The following is a 22,393-nucleotide window of genomic DNA, read 5'->3' on the forward strand; positions in this document are numbered from 1 at the left end:
TCAGGAAGAAAAAAACTAGTGAACCTAGTTTTGTAGCAATATGTTTAAGTTAAACATTCAAAATATACTTTGACAAAGAAATTTCAAAATGCTATCATTTTCTTTCTTGGTAATGAAATTTTCAGCTTGTACTGTCTTGGTCTGCTTTTACTTTTCCTCTGAAAGCTGACTGTTCCCTGTCAAGTGTATTTTGATGACATAGTAAAGGGCTTCTCTGAGTTATATGAGGATTACAATCACTGTATTCAAAACCTAAATTGTACAAAAAGAAGTATGGCAAGTCTGCAATTTCTCATTCCTCCAAAAATTCTTGAATTTTTTTCTTTAAGTCTATCTCCCTTGATCAGTGGGCTTTGATAGGGTAAACTTTAGTCTGACTTAGTTCTACAAAGTCTACATCTTGTCTTAAAAAACAAACAAAACTTACCACTATCATGCTATTATTAACTTCACCAATTTCAAAGTAGTCATATTTCAAAAAACACAGAAATCAACATATTTAAATTAATTATTATGCACATTTAGATGAGACTCACCTTTAAAGAATCAAAACAAGCCACCACGCGACCATTTTCCACATGGCAAACTCTTGGTGGATGTGCAAACTTGCAGTCTGCATCAGCTCGAGAGCAGGTTCCTCTCTGAAATTCTCTACAGACTTCTAAAGTCAGCCACTTGGTATCACGAACCACGGTAACATTGACACCCGTCATATTGAAAGCAAATTAAAATCAAGTGCACCTTCTCTAGGGCAGTATTACTCCTGTCATTAAAAGATTAAAAATGAATCCAAGCTAAATTTAAAGAGATCACAGGTTGCTTTGGTGAAATGTTTCTTTGTTAGTACCTAGGTTTTCATTTAAGTCAAATGAGGTTTAATCAAACAGAAAGGTTTAATCAAATCATAAAATAAAAATTGTATCAGAATAACTAAAAAACAAATTAGAGACCAACTCCTAAGAAGGCAACTGTAAAGATTAAGATATTGAATGTTTTATTTTGCTCTTCTGCCAAAGTTACTTCAAATAACTGGTAGATTTTCAAAAGAATTCTGTGCTCTCTAGTTGATGATTTCAATTATTCTTGCAAAAAGCTTATGCTGTTGGCTACCCTTTAATTTGTGGAATGGTCTCAGTTCAAGAAGAGAAAAGTTTTTCTACCTATTTCTTGGCTTTAAAGATTAAGATTGGTAAGGATGGAATAACTGTTTAAAAAAATGCTGCAAATCAGGAGGAGAGAAATCAACTATCCAAAACTGAGAATCAGAGTGAAAAAAAGAATGGATGAGTTGCTGAGTGAACTACAAGCACACCAGGTTTTTTTGGGAGAGGGGTGGTTGTGGTAGGGAAAGCAGTTTATAAAGAGACAGCTCTAGAGTGAACTCCAAGCAGAAGAGTTTTCAGAAAAGATACTTTTCGGAAACCTACAAAAAAATAAAATAAAATTAGATAATATAATACAATGCTTCTGATTTAAACCCTAGATTTGGAAAAGAAGTAACCATACCTCATTTTAAACAAGAAGCATCTACATACTGACAATGCAACACAGTACAGTCAGCCATTGTCAATAAAAGGGACATTTCCCAGTATAGAGTTGTGCATAGTAAAAGGAAGCAATGATTTAGATATACCGTTGCAATACAAGGCTGGGCAGCAACCCAATTTTTAAAAAAGGAATGCTTCATTTTGATTTGTTTTGGGGCAGAAATTCATTCTAGGATCCATTGCACAGAAAACACCAGAGCCGGACAAGACAGCCCTTTATGAATTTATGATCCACTTGCATGTCTACAGTTTATAGAGGCTACCAAAGATCTGCCTTTAAACTGGCTTCATTAGGTTCTAACTGAAGGCTTGATTATCAGCTCTTAAAATTCAGAAAACAAGAATTGCTAATAAAATGTAAGTCGCTCTAAGAGGTAACTCTGTGTGTGCATTTGAAATGTAATTTGTTGGTAATCACATAAGATGGTCATGACATAACTAGCTAGAGACCCACTGCAAATGAGGTAGGATAGAGGATGGAAATATAAAATATGTTTCAGATAAAGAGGTACTTTGAAAAGATGCTGAATTTTATTTTTTGTGTATGCTTTATTAGTTATTGTTCTTTATGAAGGGATATGGAACAACTCAGCATAAACCTCATGCTGAGTTGTTCCATATCCCTTCATAAAGAACAATAACTAATATATATATATATATATATATATATATATATATATATATAGAGAGAGAGAGAGAGAGAGAGAGAGAGAGAGAGCACCGTTCACTTATACATTAACTATCCTGCAGCTTTAAGGTTTTGGTTTAAACCAGTATCAACCAGCAAAAACTTCCGGAAATTTAGCTGAAAAGACAGAGGAAAAGGTTAATTTACTGCCATTGTGCCATTAATATATATCAAAATAACAAGGTTTTTCTAAAGCAAAAGCAAACTTGGAATATCAGACAAAACAAATCATTGTTAACTTCATCCAAAAAGTAGAATTAATGTTCTTGAAAACATTTACTTTTTTGAAACAATATCTTCAGTAACTTTACAGAATCTGAATTTTCTACCTGTTCCTTCCACATTCAAAATAAAGCTCAATATCACCTAATTTTTCGGGTACCATTAGGAAATTAAATATCTAGAAAATTCATGCAAACTTATTCATTCGAGAATAAAATGTTTCTCTGAGTCATTCTTCATGGAAATCTTTCTAAAATGTATTATGTGTAGTTTTGCCTTCTTGGAAAGTACTGAACATAATTTGGCCTCTGGTTGAAGGCTTGGGTTCATAAATGTCCTGGGAAGTGTTATTTGTCACTTCTACTGTTACTTCTCTTCCTTCCACAATATCTGCCATTATGGATTATCTGTCTCCCTTCTGGAAAACATAATAGCCAATTATGAATGTTGAATAATAATTAATTACTCACTGAATGAGGGGCCTAAGGGAGTAAAATGCAGGGCTTTCATGTAGAAGGTCTATGACTGCTCTTACTGGTTTTTGGGCCCTTTCGCAATATCTTTCACATAGGACCATGTTTTAGAGAGCTAAGTTTGTCAGTCAAATGACCTCCAGAAAAATATATATATATATATATTTGTATATTTATATTTTTAATAACCAGATGGAAGAAATACAAATGAAAACCACAATGCAATACCACTTCATACCCATTAGGATGGCTATAATAAAAAAGAGAAAAATTGGAGAAGTTGGAATTGTCATACATCACTGGTGGGAATATAAAATAGCACAGCTGCTGTGGCAAATATTTTGACAATTCCTCAAAGTGTTAAACAGTTACCATTATGAACTAGCACTTCTAAACCTAGGTATATACCCAAAATAACTGAAAGCAGGGTCAAAGATATATTTGCACACTCATGTTCATAGGAGCATTATTCATGATAGCCAAGAGGTGGAAAAAAAAACTCAAGTGTCTATCAACAAATTAATAGATTCACAAAATATGGTATATCCACAAAATGGGATATTATTCCACTATCAAAAGAATGAAGTATTGATACATGCAACAACATGAATGAACCTCGAAAACATGTTAAATGGAAGAAGCCAGTCACAAGGGCCACATATTGTTTGGTTCAATTTAAATTAAATATCCAGGATAGGCAAGCCATATAATCAGAAAGCAAATTAGTGGTTGTGAGGGCCTGGGTGATGGGAGAAAGTGGAGTAACTACTTAATGGATATGAGGCCTCCTTTGGGGATGATGAAAACATTCTGGAATTAGATGGTGGTAGTTGCACGATTTTTGAATATAGTAAAACCCATTCACGACATTGTACACTTTAAATGGATGAATTGGATAGCATGTGTATCATATATTAGTAAAGTTATTATATTTTTAAAAAAGTCTACAAGACATAACAACTGAAAACAATCTCATGAGTAAAAGAATTGGCTATCTCAATCTTTTTTACATTCTCGTTAGATATAAATTCTTCTACATTGTGCTACTAGGTTGAATTTCAAGAGTAAATTAGTTTCCATACTGTAACTGACTCAGTGTATAATGGAGAGTACTCTAAAAGAGTATATTCTGTGTATAAATTTATATCTAAAGAAATATTAAAATTATTAAAATTTAATCCTACAACTAAATCATACAGGCTGCCTGACCATATTTGATGAAAAATAACACACAACGAAATATATATATAGCTTTATACATACATACACACACACACACATACATGTGTGTGTGTGTGTGTGTGTGTGTGTGTGTATAATTTGTTCAGAATACAAACAGTGAATGTCTGGAGAAATATTTTTCTACAGAGGTCCATGAAATACAGAAACAGATAATAAATAATAAATTTGAATTTTGAACTTTTACAAATGAAAAATGCAAATAGAAATTGGATCTTGGCTATGCATCTTATGTAAGATAGGGAGACTCGAAGAAGGAATTTTTTTCTTCTTTTTTTTTAAGTGGGATTGCAACCCCTGATGGGACCCTAGCCAATTCCTCAAAACAGTTCTAGCCAATGCATGTCTTCCTTCAGACTGAAACTATTTTTGGATTTGGCACAGAAGCTACATGCAACAATTAAAGAAAACTGGTGTGATGATGGAAAATTCTCTCAAGCAGTTCTGCTTGTCTGACTGTGTATAGAAGACAGGGAAGGGGTCTATTTTACCCTGTATTTTAAAGAAGATCAACTTTGTTTTGGACACAAAACAGCCTTGTCTGCACTATCTTAGTCTTGAGTAATAGGAATGCAATTTTGCTTTTCATAATTTATAGACCTCTAATGCAGAACATGAAAAGTTACCATTGGTTAGTACATTTGTATTTGTATAGTATTTGCACTTCACAAGTGCTTTTATTTCATTGATTGTTGGAGCTCTAAAAACCCTAAAGCATGGATGATAACCCAAAAATACCAATGAGGGAAATAAAGCTCATAGAGGTTACTTATCTGAGGTCAAAAGTTTTAAGTGGTAGAGCTACAAGTCTAGTCAAGATCCTCTGATTCCAAAACTCATGTTTAGATCCCAGCAGAGAAATGCCACAGAGATAATTTCTTATCTCTCATCTCTATTGGGAATCTTAAACAAGAAAATCCAGTCATTTTTTTGTGCAGTACACATGATTCCTTCTCAAAATTATGTTCATGCCTCAAAAGAATAAAATACTTAAAAATAAACTTAACGAAGGATGTGAAGGATTTATACACTGAAAACTACAAGCCATTATTAAAAGAAATTGAAGACACAAATAAATGGAAAGATATTCCATGTTCATAGATTAGAAGTATCAATATAGTTAAAATGGCCGTATTACCCAAAGCCATATACAGATTTAATGCAATCTCCATTAAAAGTCTAATGGAATTTTTTAAAGAAATAGTCCAAAAAAATCATCAGATTTATATGGAGCTACAAAAACCCCTGAATACCCAAAGCAATCCTGAGGGAAAAAAAAAAGATCAAAACCAGAGTTATCACACTCCCTGACTTCAAATGATATTACAAAGCAACATGATATTGGCAGAAAAACAGAATATAGATCAATGAAACAGAACTGAAAGCCCAGAAATAAACCCATTGTTATATGGGTAAATAATTTTTGACAAAGGAGCCAAAAACAAAGAATAGAGAAAAGAAACCCTCTTCAATAAATGGTGTTGGGAAGATTGGAAAGCTACATGTAAAAGAATGAAACTAGATTGCTATTTGTCACCATACAAAATCACTAAATCAAAATGGTTCAAAGACCTAAATATAAGGTCTAAAACAATAAAATAAACAGAATAAAATGTAATAAACTTAAGGACCTTGGTCTTAGAGAAGATTTTATTAATTTGACCCAAGAGACAAAGGAAGTAAAAGCACAAATAAATAAATGGGACAATATCAAACTAAAAAGATACACAGCAAAAGATACCACTAATGAAACAAAAAGACAACCAACAAAATAGGAAGATATATTTGCAAAGAACACCTCTGATAAGGGGCTAATATCCAAAATATATAAAGAACTCATACAACTCAACAACAAAAAAACAAACGATCCAATCAAAAAATGGGCAGAGGACCTGAAAAGACAATTCTCCCAAGAATACATACAAACAGCCAATATATGAAAAGATGCTTAACTTCACTAGCTACTAGGGAAATGCAAATCAAAACTACAATGAGATACCCTCTCACACCTGTTAGAATGGCTATCATCAACAGGATAAGAAATAACAAGTGTTAGAGAGGTTGTGGGGAAAAGGAACCCTCATACACTGCTAATGGGAATGTAAGTTGGTAAAGCCACTATGGAAAACAGTATGGAGGTTCCTCGAAAAACTAAGAATATAATTACCATATGACCCACCAATCCGTCTTCTGGGTATTTACCACTAAAATTTAAAAACATTGATCTGTAACGATATATGCACCCTGATGCTCATTGCAATATTATTCATGGTGGTCAGGACATGGAAACAACTGAGGTGTCCTTTGATAAATTATCAGATAAATCCATGAGAAAAGATGAAATACCGCCATTTACAACAGCATGGATAGATCTTGAGAATGTCATGCTAAGCAAAATAAGTCAGACAAAAAGTTGAGAACCATATGAACAAGACAAACAAAAGCTCATAGACTCAGACAACAGTTTAGTGGCTACTATAGAGAAAAAGGAGAAGGGAGAGATAGATAAGGGTAAAGGCGATCAAAGGTATGGTGAGGGTCTGAGATCTGACTTTGGATGGTAAACACACGATGCAATACACAGATGATGTATTACATAATTGTACACTTGAAACCTATATACTTTTATTAATCAATGTCAGCCCAATAAATTTAATAAAAATTTAAAAAATCTTCATGCCTGTTGTATCACCATCTTCATAACATCCTTTAGTTGCACCGCGTCAACAATTATCCATTATTTACTATGCACCAAACACTGTCTAGATGTTGAACAAGACTGATGAGGTCCCTGCTCTCATGGAAATTTCTTTGCTCATTTAAATAGAGAAGAAACTGAAGGCATAGAGAAGTGAAATGATTATGAAAATTTATGAAGTTTTGGAAGTAGACACTAGGTTCTCTGAGTTTAACACCAACCTCTAATTCACCATGAAGAGTACATCAAGTGCTATGACTTAAGAATGTTAAGGGTGGAAAATTTTCAAGTAAGCCAACTTCTGCTTCTGTAATCTGCTTGCTTGTTTGATGTTAACCAGGGTGTGGTTCTAGGCTTTATAAGCTGCCTCTTTTGGGAGCTCGAGGCTGATCTCCTCTAACCCTGCATAGTAGAGAGTCAGTTGCTGGCCAGATAATAAAGGCTCACAATTCATCTCAATTGGCTCCGTGGGTCTTAGATTTGATTGAACTACAACAAAGAACATCCTTAAATACACACTCAAACACTATTGGATAGAAATGTTACCAAAAGGAATATCTAATAATTACACTGAGTCTTAATGCTCCCTAGATTCCTCTTGGAGAGTGTACTACTGTCCCCATTCACAGATGGGAAAACAGAGATGGAGAAAGTTTTACTAATTTAACTTGTACAATTTTATGTTGCTAGTAGGTGATCTAACCACGGTTCAAAACCCAGGCAGTCTGAGTCCAGAGCCCAGTCCCTTAACCATGTCACAATACCGTGTCTCTCTTATGGCATGTATCACATTCTTCCATTATAGCCCTTAATTTTTCTCCATAATTAGATCGTAAATTCCTTGAGGGTAGAGATCATGTTTTACTTAGTTTTGCTGGCTCTCTTTTCATTGGAAGTTAGAGTGTTACAGCATTTCCCAGGGTTCTTGTTTTAAAAAGTTGAAGATTAAATGGTAATTTAACATTCACCCTTCTGCTGTACAATGCTAGCAAGGAGTTTGGTCAGATAAGCACCCTCTAGGCTGGCTGAGCCTTGGCAATCTTTGTCACTTTTGAATATAACAGACATGTGAAGTTGAGTATTTCCTCACAATTCTAATTTTCAAATTGGAATGTTAATACCTGGGATTCTTGATCTATAGAGAATTTGGTTTCCATAAAGAATGTTCTATCCCTGCTCATTTGATAGCAGCAAGATCTTTTCCTGGATTTAGAGTAAAAATTTGGGACACTCAAAGGATTTCTGTCTTTATCTTTGGATAGTAGATTAATCTTTGGAATATTTTTGCCCAATAATTGGTGTGATGAAACCGAACTGGAAGTGGGGGTGGAGGAGATTTCACTTTGAATGATAGAAACATTCCTAAAGTATTCTTCCATGAAAATAAAATTTAATGTTGGCTTTTAATTAATGCTCATCTATAAGAATTCTAGATAAGATATAACGTAAGGAAAATATAAAAGTTTTTACTTTAAAATTACATACACACTATATTCATTTTTAAATTCTTCCTTTTAAAAAAGTAGATTATATATCTTTTAAGGATTCATGCCATTTCTCACAGAAGTTTTATTGGTAAAACAAAGTGAATAAATATTTTCTACTGATCTAATGGAAATAGTAACTTGTTCAAGAGCTGTTTGCCAGGCCACTTTTGCCCCACTTTTTCTACATTTTCTTTGTCTTCTTTTTTTCTTTCCCTCCACAAGCCAGCACATAACAGAAACACTGCAAATGCCTGGTCCAGAAGATCACAGAGATACTATTTGGCACCTAAAGCAATTTATGACGAGGCATTTCTTTAAATGCATTTATCAACCTCCTGAACAAATAATGAAAACAATATTTTATTTTCTTTTCCCATTTTAAGCTTTCCTTGCATCTGTATTACCTCAGAATTTCTTATGACCAATTATTTTGGGTCTATATGACACACCTGCCTCATGCTACTTGAATTGGCAGTCTAACAAGGTTAAAAGCTTTCAAGTTTCTAATTTGCTTCATGTTCTATTTCCCTTATGTGTTTTGGTTAGTGGTCCACAAATACATGTTCTTTAAAGCATATAAGAGGTGCTTAGCAGTGCAGATGGAAACCATGATTTCATAAGCATCCTGTGGAAAACTGAGTTTTCTGTGTGAAAATAAAAGCTATAAAAATAAGGATATTTTGTCTATGTGCAGAATTTTTTTTTTGTTTTTTTAAAGCGTCATTGCATTTTTCCACAATACTCCCAAAGTAATAAATTTAATAGATATTTTTTACAAAATAAAACAGCTAAGTTATTCCATTTCACAATGCAATTAAAATGACCCACCTCATTTTGTGTATGTGGTCATAGAAAAACAAGCAGGTGCTACAGTGCCTCTTTCAAACATAGCTTTAGTAATGTTTGTGAATGATTTTTGTAAAAGAAATTCACCTTCTTTTAAAGGCATGTCTCTTTTTAAATAGTATACTAAATTATAAGAATTTGCTAATAAATGTCATTTAAATATTTAAAGTAATCCAATTTAATATAAAACAACTTAAAATCTGAATTCTAAACATAGTTATTAAACAACACAGGTTAATTTTCCTGCTTATGTGCATGAGACAGAAGTCCCAGTGTGATTAACAGATCTTCATTCACCCCAAACTGGATTTAAACTTGAAGATAATGGGAACTTAATATATTTGGCAATTCGTGTTCTACAATGTTCAAGCATTTGAGATGAGTGTAATACAAAATAAATCACAAGGCTGATTACATTTAATATATGCAGAGTGATTTTGTTGATAATTCATTGCGGAAATATTTACTGGGCATCTGATATGACCTATGCACTGATCTAGGTGCTGGGGATACCAAAGTGAACAAGATAAAATACCTGTCCTAAAACTCATACAATCAATTGGTTGGCTATGGATGGAGATGGGAGGGCCAAAATAAACAAAGCATATTCATAGTTCATTTGTAACAAATATTTCTTATCGTTCACTAAAATTCAAACAAATGAGGTCTTTAAAATATTCATATTGGAAAATATCGATCAATCAACAAACTTGTGTCACATGCTTCTGGGGAATCAGAAGAGCTCCAAGACACTATTTCTGCACTCAAGAAGCCTCCACTGAGTTGGGGAGCAAAGAACAACATAATATGAAATAAAAGCAAACAATTTCGAGAATTAAGAGCAAAATTCAGTAACATAATTAACAAATACAATGAGAGTTCTGAGAAGAGACTGTTACTCAGGATGGTGAGCAGATGTGTGCTGGCTGGGATGGCAGGTTCATACTCCAGAAGAGAAATAATGTGCGGATTGTTTCTGAAGGATCTTGAAAGTGACTCAAGAAAAGAATGTTTGTTATCCAAACAGGAGCCTCTCTTAAAGATTTTAAGCAGAGCAGAAACTTAGTGGTCATAAAAGTAGTATAGTAACAATGATCGGCCCTTGGAAAACTGTTTTATTTAAGAAGCCTACAGCACACAATCAGAGCAAAGTTTATGCACCAAACATACTCTGGGAGAACAAATGATGAGAGGAAATGGATGAAGGTCAGAGTATTACTCCCCAGTTCACAGGCTCTATTAGACCAGGACAGGCAGTGATTCAGGTAAGGCCGGCATGAAAAGGATGTAGAGAAACAAGCTGAAAAGTTAAGCTTCCTGTTTGCATTTTGCTAACTATCCATTTATCGATGACTGCTAACTATCCATTTATTGATGACTCCAGTCATTAAGAACACATAACTGTAGTCCTATTTTCTGAATTGACTCAAGTTCTTTTTAAGTCTTAATCTTTATGATGGAAATTCCTTTTAAAAATGTAGTTGAAATTTCAACAAGGATTGTTTTATTTTCAGATTTTGTTACAGAATAAGCTCATGCCAGGAGTTAAATTTAGATAGTGATTTTTGAGCTATAATGGCAACCTGTAAATTTCTGTTACAGGACTTTAAATAGCACTACAATGGTCTGAAAGTATTCATGGTCCTCCCAAAGTACATATTGAGTTTAACTCAATTGAATTTTCAGTCAGTTTTCTCACTGATACGATTTGGTTGAACATTCACTGTTCACCAACACACTCACTCACTGCAAAACAATAATCAAAAGGAATCACTAAATGTTTATTTATCCTTTGAATACTTATAAACAGTCCAAGTAACTCTCTAGTCAAACTTGTGAGTCACATAAGGATAATTATCTGTCAGAGAGTTAAACAAAAGTAGCATTTAAATGATTTAATGGTATGAAGGGATTCATCACTGTATCTAGTAGGCATCCAATGAGGGCTTCCTTACATGACTGGTATTATAGTCAATAAATTCAGATTCTCAGTCTCAGTTCAAAAAGTCCCCACTCCTTATTAGGAGCACTTACAAAACTAGTAAAAGGATAGAGAAAGAAGCTTTGTAGCTGAAAATTTTGGAAGAGGACCAAAAATATCTGGATTTCAAGGACCAAGTAGTTTACTGCATCAATGCCTATACTTCTAGTGGACTTGAAGGGAATTTTCTAGGAAAGTGAATTTTCTGGCTAAATGTACACAAGAGTTCTACCCTTTGTATCTGAAGTTAATACTGTTAGAGGAATTATTTCACATTCAAATCATATACATGACATATATGTGTATATATACGTGTATGTATGTATGTATGTATGTATGTGTGTGTGAGTGTGTGTATACCAATTTTCTAGAGTTAATTGGAAAGCTGTTTGCTTTAGTAAAGAGTTAGAACTGAATTGTGGAGACAACAGACAGTATAGAATCTTAAGCTCCACATGTCCCAATCTTCATGCAGGCCTGAGAGTGTCCTTCCTCAAAGGCCTCTAAAATAAGTATTCCATTTTTCTCTTGATATTTCAGAGTGATTTTCTTTTGCTGGATTAGAAACTACGAGCCTTTCTTTATAGAAAAATTTAAAGGAAGTGTAAAATACGATAGCTCTTTAACATCTTTTAATTTAATGTTGGACAAGTAGTCAATGCCCTTGTTAATGCTAAAGAACGTGTATAATTGTAATATAGTCATTATTAAGACATCTTCTTGATTCAGATAGAGTAATTGTCTTCTACCTTTCAAGGTCAATCTCAACAAGTCTCAAAGGAAAGATTACAAAATCTCAAAAGCAGAGGAGAGCTGGAATGAAGATTGGTTTATTATACCATGAGAATGGAAAGGGGTACCTTAATCCTGAAAAGTAATACTCATCTTCAAAAAGAACAATTTTGTGAAATTTATTCATTTCAACTCTGGTTTGACTCAATAAATAAGGAAATAACTTACGTGCTTACTTTTGTTGGGTGTGTAATTTAAATCCAGATTTCAAATTTTAAAAAGGAGAGTGTGGAAAATACAGTCCACATAAATATAAAAATAGTCCAAATAACTCTAAATGAGCTCACAATGAAGTTATCAAAGTCAATGAGGAACAAAGTAACCTATTGATTACTTTGACCTTGAACAGAGGCCCAGAAAGGTTCATTTACTTAGCTAAAATGCCTGAAATTTTTAGTGTACATATAAAGAGCTCATGATCCAATTTCATCATATGTGATATATTGGTAATCTGTGATCAGAGTGGGTAGGCAGATTCCCAAAAGTTTAACCCAATTGTCCCGATTCATTTCTTGCACTGACAACTCATGCCCATGTTGGAGCTTAATTCCTGGCTACGGTGGAATTTCACACTATGGAAAACCAGCAGGGCACTTTTTATAACATTAAATCCCTGGAGAAAGGCATTCTTGCCTCTGAAATTATAAGGACTTATTGACCCTTGTAAGGATGTGTCTTACATTAATTTGAATGTGACTGCCTTTATACCCTCTTTAAGTTCCAGAAAACACCACATTGTTTGCACACATGGCTTTATCCCAACTGCCTCTCTACTTTAGCTTGCCAAACTTTGGACTCTGCTTTTCTACCATGCTCCACCTGATCCTCTCTAATTTCTAAAATCTTTAGAATCAGACTCAGCTTAGTGGTTTATAACAATCTGAAACTCCTGGCCACAGTCTGTTGCTAGCCAAAACATATATTCTGGCATGTCTCTCCTGTTAACCAAATGTTAACAAAGACATTGACCTCTCTTTTTCTGTTTTACTTATGAGAGAGCATTTCCTCTACTATACTCTGGTCAGGATATACATACATACAAAATTTTCTATAAAAGTAAGGCCCAAAACCATAAAACTCATAGAAGAAAATATAGGTAGTAAACTATTTGACATCAGCAGTAAACTATTTGACATGAATAATATCTTTTTGGGTATGTTCCTTCAAGTAAGGGGAATAAAAGCAAAAATAAACAGATGGGTTTCATCAATCTAAAAAGTTTTTGCACAATGAAGGAAACTATTAACAAAACAAAAAGACAACCTACTGAATTGGAGAATATATTCACAAATGGTATATCTGATAAAGGGTTGATATTGAAAATACATAAGGAACTCACACAATAACAACAACAAAACTCAATAATAACAACATAATAAAACTCAATGATAATAAGAAACTCAATAACAACAAAAAATAACCAATCTGATAAAAAAAAAGAGCAGAGGACATGAAAAGACATTTCCTCAAAGAAGACAAACAGATGGCCAACATACATATGAAAAGATGATCAACATCAATAATCATCAGGAAAATGCAAATCAAAACCACAATGACATACCATCTCACATCAATCAAAATGGTTATCAATAAGTCAACAAATAACATGTGTAGGCGAGGACGTGGAGAAAAGGGAACCCTCATGCACTGTTGATGGGACTGAAAATTGGTGCAGCCAGTATGGAAAACAGTAATGAGATTCCTCAAAAAACTGAAAATAGATCTACCATATGACACAGCAATTCCACTTCTGGGTATTTATCTGAAGAAACCCAAAACACTAATTTGAAAAGATATATGCACCCCTATGCTCATTGAAGTGTTATTTACAACAGCTAAGATATGAAAGCAATGTAGGTGTACATTGATAGATAAATGGATAAAGAAGATGTAATACACACACACTGGAATATTATGCAGCAATAAAAAAGGAAATCCTGCTTTGTGATAACATGGATAGACCTAGAGGGTATTATGCTAATTTAAGTAAGTCAGATAGAGAAAAACAAATACGGTATTATTTCACTTATATGTGGAATCTTAAACAAACAAACAAACAAAACAAAAACAGACTCCTAGAAATAGAGACCAAAGGTATGGTTATCAGAGAGGAGGGAGTGGGGAATGGGTGAAAAAAGTGAGGGAGAAAATAGTCAATAATATTGTGATAAGTTTGCACAGTGACAGATGATTACTAGAATTAGTGGGGTAATCACATTGTAAGGTATAAAAATTGTTGAATAACTATATCATACACCTGAAACTAATATAACTAATATAATATTGTATATCAACTATACTTAAATTAAAAAAATATCTATAGCAATTTCTAATCAATTGGGATACTGGGAACTTTATTGAGTACAAATTCCAAGAGTGAGTTTAAGGTTTACAAAACAACCACTAAAACAGGATGAGGACAAATTTGCTTAACTGAGCATAATTTATGATGTATTCTAAAGTGATATTTTGGTTATTAAACAATTGGTATTCCTAGATGTTAATAACGTCTTTGAAGCTGTTATTCTGTGCCAGACACTATGCTGAGTGTTTGTGTGTGTGTGTGTGTGTGTGTGTGTTAAGTGTTTAATATTCATTATCTCACTCAATCATCCCAATACCTTATGCAGTAGATAATACTAAGGAGCAATGTCAAAGCTGCCTTTCAAAACAAAATCTTTTACAAATCTCAATTCTAGATTTGTCACCAAATAGTGATAATCAGTTTTTCAATATTTAAAATTCTCAAATGTCATAAGAGTCATGAACACTAATTTACAAATCTCTAGTTTCTCAATTTTATTTCTAGCTTCCTGTAATCATAATATAAATGCTCATTACTGCCTCCCCATGGAAGCCAGAGGATATTAAATTGCTTATAAGTTTTTGAACATATCTCATGGACGTCTGGCAAATAAGTTAGAAAATGCTTGACACATTGGGTTTTAATTCTCCCATTCAAGAAAACATGTGGTCCAGAAATCTGGCATCCAGCTGTTAGGAGGAGGAAAGCATAAAATCCTTTGGGGATACTAAATCTCTCCCACAATAATAAAAATTATTTACAAAAAAAGGTTATCCAAATCAAAATGAACACTTTGAACAAAGATTTAGAAATTATGAAAAACTGAAGCTGTAAGAAGTTAGCCAGCACCTTCAAAAGAAATCCTCTTTCTGTTGTTAATTTGTAAGCTTGTTAAATCAAAATCTGGAGTATGCAGTATTCATAAAGAGAAAGTAAAATAAAATAAAAAGATTTCTCCACTTGATGGTTTCAGTATAAGATCTGAATAAGAGCCTGAAAAGAAAGAAGGGATTTGAAAATAAAACTGAAGGAAAATTCTGAAGTCAAACCAGCAAGGAAGTCTGTACACTAAGGTAAGCACCAACATAAATGGAATGTGAGATACCTATAGATTAAGAATCATTTTAAAAAATCAATTCAGCTTAAATGGCCAAGAAAAAAAGAAAAAGAAGGAGGAAAAGAGTAATGGCTTCAAATCAAGTTAAAGAGAGCACTTACATTTATACTGAGGTGAACTAACTGCCCATCAAAGCTGATGAAATTCTATACTGTAGTTACCATGTTGTGTTCATTAATTTAAAATCATGTAGAAATCATCTATAACACCAAGTACTGAATGACTTAAATTATTAAATCTGACTGCCATGTAATTCAATATATCAATGAGGGAGACCAAAATGTTTTGATTCTATTGTAAATAAGAGTATAATCCCACAAAAGATCATAATGATCACCAGGTTCTCAATATACTGTTCAAATAGAATTCTCCACCATGAGCCTGTTATATCATAGTTATGCAACTATTTCTGCGAACTACTTTGGGTCAGAAGCTAGCCTGGTGCCTGGCACTTAGGCTTTCAGTTCATTTGTTTGCATTGCATAAATGAAGAAACTAAGGACCAAAAAGTAAGGAAAGATTAATTGTTCTGCAGTATATAGAATGAGCTTTAGAATCACAAAGACCTGAATTTGAACCTTGGTCAGCATCTCAGTTTCCTATCAGGATTAAATCATATGATAGATGTGAAAACCCCTGGTGTGAAGTAGGCACTCAATAAACCCAAGATCACAGCTAATGACATAGAACTGGTGTTAGATATGGTAGGTAGGCTGTTAGGAATTTAAAGACAATTAAAAACATAAATTAAAGAATAATGTTATTTATTTGACCTTAGCCAGAGTGAACATTTAAATAAATTCAGTGTGAGTACAAAGAATCTAGATGGAAAAAAGTAAATCACTGCCCTAGAGACAAAAACATAGCTGATGTAACAGCATCCTTAGAGACGAGGTAAAACTTGTCCAGATATTAGCAACATCAGTTAATTAAATAGGAAAAAGTTTTATAAAGGTATAGTGTTTTAGGTGGCAAAAACGAACAGAATAAATGAAAACAACATCTTTTCAGATCTTTAAGCAGTATATTTTCCAGATATTTTAAAAGGAAACAATTTAAAAATAAATTCTCATAAAAAATAGAAATTTTAAACAACTAGATACTTATGAGAAAAATTTAAAAAAATTAAATGTTCCTGCTTTTTTAAAAAAATAAAACCCATGAAATACATACCACCTTAGCATAGTGGTTGAGAATAAGATTTGGGGGCTAGAAGGCCTTGTTCATAATCCCACCTCTTACCTACTAGTTGAAAGACCTTGGGCAAGTTACCTAGACAATCTGTACTTCGATTTCCTCATCCATAGAATGGTGACAATAATAGTATCTGTCTCTGTCTCATAGAGCTGTGTTGTAGATTAGAAGGCATTAATATTTATAAAGCACTTAGCACAGTACTTGGCTCAAATTAAGCACTAATTGCTTCTGAATAAAATTACCTAAACTCCTCTTGTTCAATATGGAAATAAGAATCTGACAAACATCATCCCTTTACTTTATAATTACTATTTTTTAAAATGTTTTGCTATGTATTTACTCTGAAGCCACTAAGTTCCTTATACAAATACTTTGAGAAACTCCAGAGATGAACAAGAACAAAATAAAGGCAAGAAATTGACTTGTTTTCTGTTTCTTTAGAAGGATATATAAGTGAAAACTATAGAGTCATTTAGAGACACATTTTAACTCAACACATTGAAGGGCTGGTTCACATCTTGAGCTGTCCAACAGTGCATTGGACTGCTTGACTATGTGGTGCATTCCCCTTCACTTGGTTTCTACAACATTGCATGGGAAGTTGGATTAGAAACATCAAAATCACCATAGAAGGATAACATGCCATGAGTCAATAACTTTTTATTACAGTATCAGAGAGGAAATACATTGCTAATTTTGTACTATGTGCATAGTACTGTATTTTGTTTTTAGGTGACACAAAATGCTTACATAAGACAGATTTTCTTCCTGCATTGAGTTCATAATCTAGTTGGGGAGATAATCTCACATCCCAAAATTGTTAGAGGTAACATATGATTAAGTTCTGAATCTCACTTGCTTTATAATTAAGTTTATTGGGATAATTATCAGGTGCATATTATAATTTGACATCTCCTTGAAATATTAAATGACAAGCTGTGCCCTCTTAGAATATTCTCTCATCCAAAGATACAATTTCTTGTAAGTCACAATGTAAAAGAAATAATCACTGCAGGGTTCCTGTTTTCCTTTAATGTGAATATGAAATTATCATATCTACCAATGTCCCCCAAATGCAAAGCACTACATTGACAGGAGCAGGTTCAGGAAATTCAGAAAAGAAAAAGAGCAAACTTATACATTTTTATTATGCATAAAAATTGTGCTTTTTATTGGTAGTTGAGTTGTTCAGTCATGAACTCAATTAGACCTGAAGCTAAGATGCATTCTCCACATTTTTGCTTTAATATAAGCCTGAGTCACAGACTTACAGTGCTGGGAATGATGATCTGCAGACCAATTTCCTCATTTTTCAGAGAAGACAACAGGACTATAGACAGAAAAAACTTGGTCACAGATACAAAGGGAGCTAGTGACATAGCAAGCACAAGAGCAAAATTCTAATAACCAGAGTTGAACATTGTCGTACAGTTGGAGATGTTTTAATCTCTCTCTTTCTCCACCCAATTTATATTTTTTATAATTAAGTTTATTGGGATAATTATCAGGTGCACATAATTTGACATCTATATATTCTATTGTGTGTTTACCACCCAAAGTTCAGTTTCCTCAGCTACCATATATTTGATCTTCTTAACCCACTTCACCTTCCCACTACCCCCCTATATCTGACACCCCTTTACCCCATCTACCTCCCCCACTTCTCTCCCACCCCCTATCCTCTGGTAACTACTAGTCCATTGTCCATGTCTATTTGTCTCTGTTTGCTTGTCCTGTTCATTTGTTGCTTTTAGGTTTATATCCCACATTTAAGTGATATCATGTGATTTTCAACTTTTTTCTGTCAGACTTATTTCGTGACTCCACAAGAACACTACTAGAAACAATAAGCAAACACAGCGAAGTTTCTGTATACAAAATCAATGTTCAAAAATCCATAATGTTCCTATACTCTAATGAACTGTCAGAAAAAAGAAGTAGAAAAAATAATTCCTTTTGCAATTGCAACAAAAAGAATAAAATACCTAGGAATAAATTTAATGAAACATGTGAAGGACTTATATAATGAAAACTACAAGACCCTATTAAAATAAATCAAAGAAGATACAAAAAAATGAAAAGATATTCCATGTTCTTGGATTGGAAGAATCAACATAGTTAAAATGACCATGTTACCTAAAGCATTATACAGATTTAATGCAATCCCCATCAAAATCCCATTGTCATTTTTTAAAGAAATAGAACGAAAAAAATAGATTTTGTATGGAAGCACAAAAGACCCTGAATTGACAAAGTCATAATTCTGCCTGACTTCAAATTATACTGCAAAGAGATAGAAATAAAAATTACATGGTATTGGCAGCAAAACAGACACACGGACCAGGGGAATAGAATCGAGAGTCCCGAAGTAAACACACACACACACACACACACACACACACACACACACAATATATATGCAAATAAATATATATGCAAATAAATATATATGCAAATAATTTTTGACAAAAAAGCCAAAAATATAAGGTGGAGAAAGTAAAGCTTCTTCAATAAATGGTGTTGGGAAACTGGAAAGCCACCTGCAAAAGAATGAAACTAGACTGTTGTCTATCACCACACACCAAAATTAACTCAAAATGGATTAAGGACCTAAATATAAAACCTGAAACAATAAAATGCATAGGAGAAAACATAAGAATGAAACTCAAGGCCCTTGGACTTAAAGAGAATTTTAGAAATTTGGCCTCAAAGACAAGGAAAGTAAAATCAAAAACAAATGAATGTGACTATATCAAACTTAAAAGCTTCTGCTCAGCAAAAGAAATTGTCAAGAAGGTAAAGAGAGAACGATCTAAATGAGAAAATATATTTGCAAGCAATGTCTCCCATAAGGGCCTAATATCCAAAATATATGAAGAACTCATAGAGCTCAATAATAACAACAACAACAACAAAACCAATCCAATCAAAAAATGACCAGAGGACCTGAACAGACACTTCTCCCTAGAGGACAAACAGCCAACAAATATTTGAAAAGATGTTCAACATCACTAGCTATTAGGGAAATACAAATCAAAACCACAATGAGACACCATTTCACACCTTAGGATAGCTATAATCAACAGGATAAGTGATAACAAATGCTGGAGAGGATGCAGAGATAAAGGAACCCTCACTGCTGGTGGGACTGCAAATTGGTACAGTCACTATGGAAAACAGTATTGAGGTTCCTCAAAAAATTAAGAATTGGTTTACCATATGATCCAGCAATCCCTCTGCTGGGTATTTACCCCAAAGATTTGAAAACCCGTATCCTTCCCATTTTTTAAGTCTTAATTTTCATGGCATGAGAATACATGTGATTAAAAGAACTGAATCCACTATAACTCTACTTAAAACCATTCTATTTATTTGAGTTGGAAGTTGAAATAAATGCTTTCAAAAGCTCAGAAGAAATAGAGTAATAGACTATTTTTACAAAGCAGACTATAAAACTGCCAGGAACATGCTAAGGAAGTTAATAGATAATCTTTATTATTTGATGCAAAGTAGCTCTTAAAACAATTCAAGCATCAAAGTCCAAAAGAAAGCAGGAATTAGAATGAGTGACAGAATCTGGCAACTAGCTGGTGGAAGAGAGACCACCATAGGATTTTTCAGAAGCCAAAGGAAAATATAGCCGCATATTTATGTGTATATATTATTCTGCTGGAAACCAGTGCCGGGAGGGGAGGAGTGTGCATACTCGGGGTGTGTGTGTGTGTGCCTCTTTTAACCAATCTGGATAGATGACTTTCTGAAATCCATTTTAAAACTTTCTTGCTCCCTCAGGATAATAAATAAAAGTTATGCTTTTTCTGATAATTCTGGGTCATCATTACAAACACTCATTAGTCATGCCTTTCAGGATATGTTGGGCATGTTGTTAAATGGCCCCAGAAGCCTGTGTGTTTGAAGTCCTCATGTCTACTTTTATAGCTTGTCTGTCTCTTCCTCATAGCAGCTATTTATTTGCTATGACTTCAGAGTGTTCCTGCCTCTATTATCTCCTCCACAAATACAGCAATTAAATTTTCAATTCAAGCAAATAAAATATAGAAACAATTGCTCTGAGTAAGATGTTGAATCAAGTATGCTAGATATACTCTTAAAATACAAATGACTCTAGAGCTCTTTTAAGGAGGGCCCTGGCCTGCTCCATTTCCGACTTGGGCCAGTTCACCCCTCCTTAGGCAACCTGGTGGTCCCAGGGAGGAGGGAGGTAGGCAGGGGGCAGGGTAAAGGGGGTCAAATATGTGGTGACAGAAAGAAATCTAATTATGGGAGGTGAAGACACAGTGTAAAAAAATTAATATATATATATATATATATATATATATATATATATATATGCCTTACTGTTAAAGTGTACAGCTAAAACTTACTAGATTTTGTTAACCAATGTCACCATAAAAAATAAATTAATTGACTTTAAAAAAGGAGGGTCTTGGGGGCTTCCCTATGAATACAGTTCAAAAGCTTTAGGACCTGGCTTTCATGAGGTCTGAAGTGTCTGTTAGAAGGTAAGGTTTGGTAATAGTACCCCATCTCTTTATGGGACACAATTGTCTCTTACAATGTTAGATAACAGTTAGGATGAAAGCAGGGGAAAATAGCCCATGAAAAAAGTGAAGTTCACAGAACTTCAATGGCATGAATAGTTGTGGCGGGGGTGAGTCTCACAATTAGCTATGAGCAAGGTAGGATATTCAAAATATTAATCAACACTTACAGCATGGGCACATGACAATCAGGACTGATGCTACTTTGTCAGTAATTGCTGTTTTTGTTGCTATATCATGAAGGTGTCCAGGAAATAAGCAGTGGAAAGGGTGTTCTGGTCAATGTCTGTTTACCAACCAATAAGGAAGTATTCCAATAAGTATTTCAATAATATATGACCATACTGAGTTATACTACTGGACTATGACACTGATAGCTTGTAGTAGGTGTGTGCTAACACATACCACATGTTCAGACCCCACAACATATATGCATAATACAAAGGAATGTTCAAGAGCTTGATTAGATTAAAGTCACTGAGCAAGAGGGAGGCTTAGATTTCCCAGGGAATCAACTAGGAGATAGCACACTTTGGATTCCTAGGGAGAGACATAGCCTTCCTTAAATCTAAAACAACTAAAATGCATGCCAATGATTGAGAAACACAAAGGGACTGGTTATTGCTGCTTCTGTTTATCTTAATAAAAACTGTGGAAGGTTAGTCACTGAACACATGATGATTTCTAGATATAATTACAGTAAGTAAAGACTATTTGTTGGTCAATTTTTAAACACAACTTAACTGCTTACATATTTTATTTAAGGGAAATTCTGAATGAAAATCGATAATGATCATACATGTGTAAGCTGTAATTAACCTATTTATTTATTGATACTTAGGAAACTTTTTAATGAGTATAACATTAATATGTTTTCATTTAATTACAAAGATAAAATTGTAATTTAAATATAATGGTGAGGATATTGTGACAACTTAGTCCATAAAGGCTGAAAGAACAAATTGGATCTCCCCTGGACTCTGGACTGAGCTGCACTTAGTATAGCATCTAGTCCCACCAGGCTTCTCTTTTCTGTGTCAAACTGACTACCTCACTCCTCCATGCCATTTCCAGAGTTTTTTCCTGTGCTTAATCTTGAAAATGACTATATCATCACTGTACTAAAAATAATAAATGTGAAGCAATATAGAAAGATGAAAAGTTAACAATAACCTGCATTAAGGCAAAAAATAGTAATATCAATGTTAATTCACTATTATTCGAAATTAACTTGTATTT

The 22,393-nt window shown here is 33.7% G+C and overlaps 1 protein-coding gene across 9 annotated transcripts in view; it reads right to left on the reverse strand.

Moving 5' to 3' along the window:
• The window catches only part of MBNL3 (muscleblind like splicing regulator 3), a 105,590-nt gene that overhangs the window by 61,351 nt on the left and 21,846 nt on the right, over positions 1 to 22,393 (reverse strand). For 6 of the 9 annotated variants that reach the window (XM_036226458.1, XM_036226456.1, XM_036226455.1 and 3 more), the window contains one exon: positions 537 to 763. The exons of the other annotated variants lie outside the window; for them this stretch is intronic. In XM_036226458.1, coding sequence (XP_036082351.1) covers positions 537 to 713 — 177 coding nt within the window. In that variant the 5' untranslated portion in view covers positions 714 to 763. The remainder of the gene's footprint in view (positions 1 to 536; positions 764 to 22,393) is intronic. 9 annotated transcript variants of the gene reach the window in all.

This window comes from Rousettus aegyptiacus, unplaced genomic scaffold (genome assembly GCF_014176215.1).
Source record: "Rousettus aegyptiacus isolate mRouAeg1 unplaced genomic scaffold, mRouAeg1.p scaffold_m13_p_9, whole genome shotgun sequence".
NCBI lineage: Eukaryota > Metazoa > Chordata > Mammalia > Chiroptera > Pteropodidae > Rousettus > Rousettus aegyptiacus.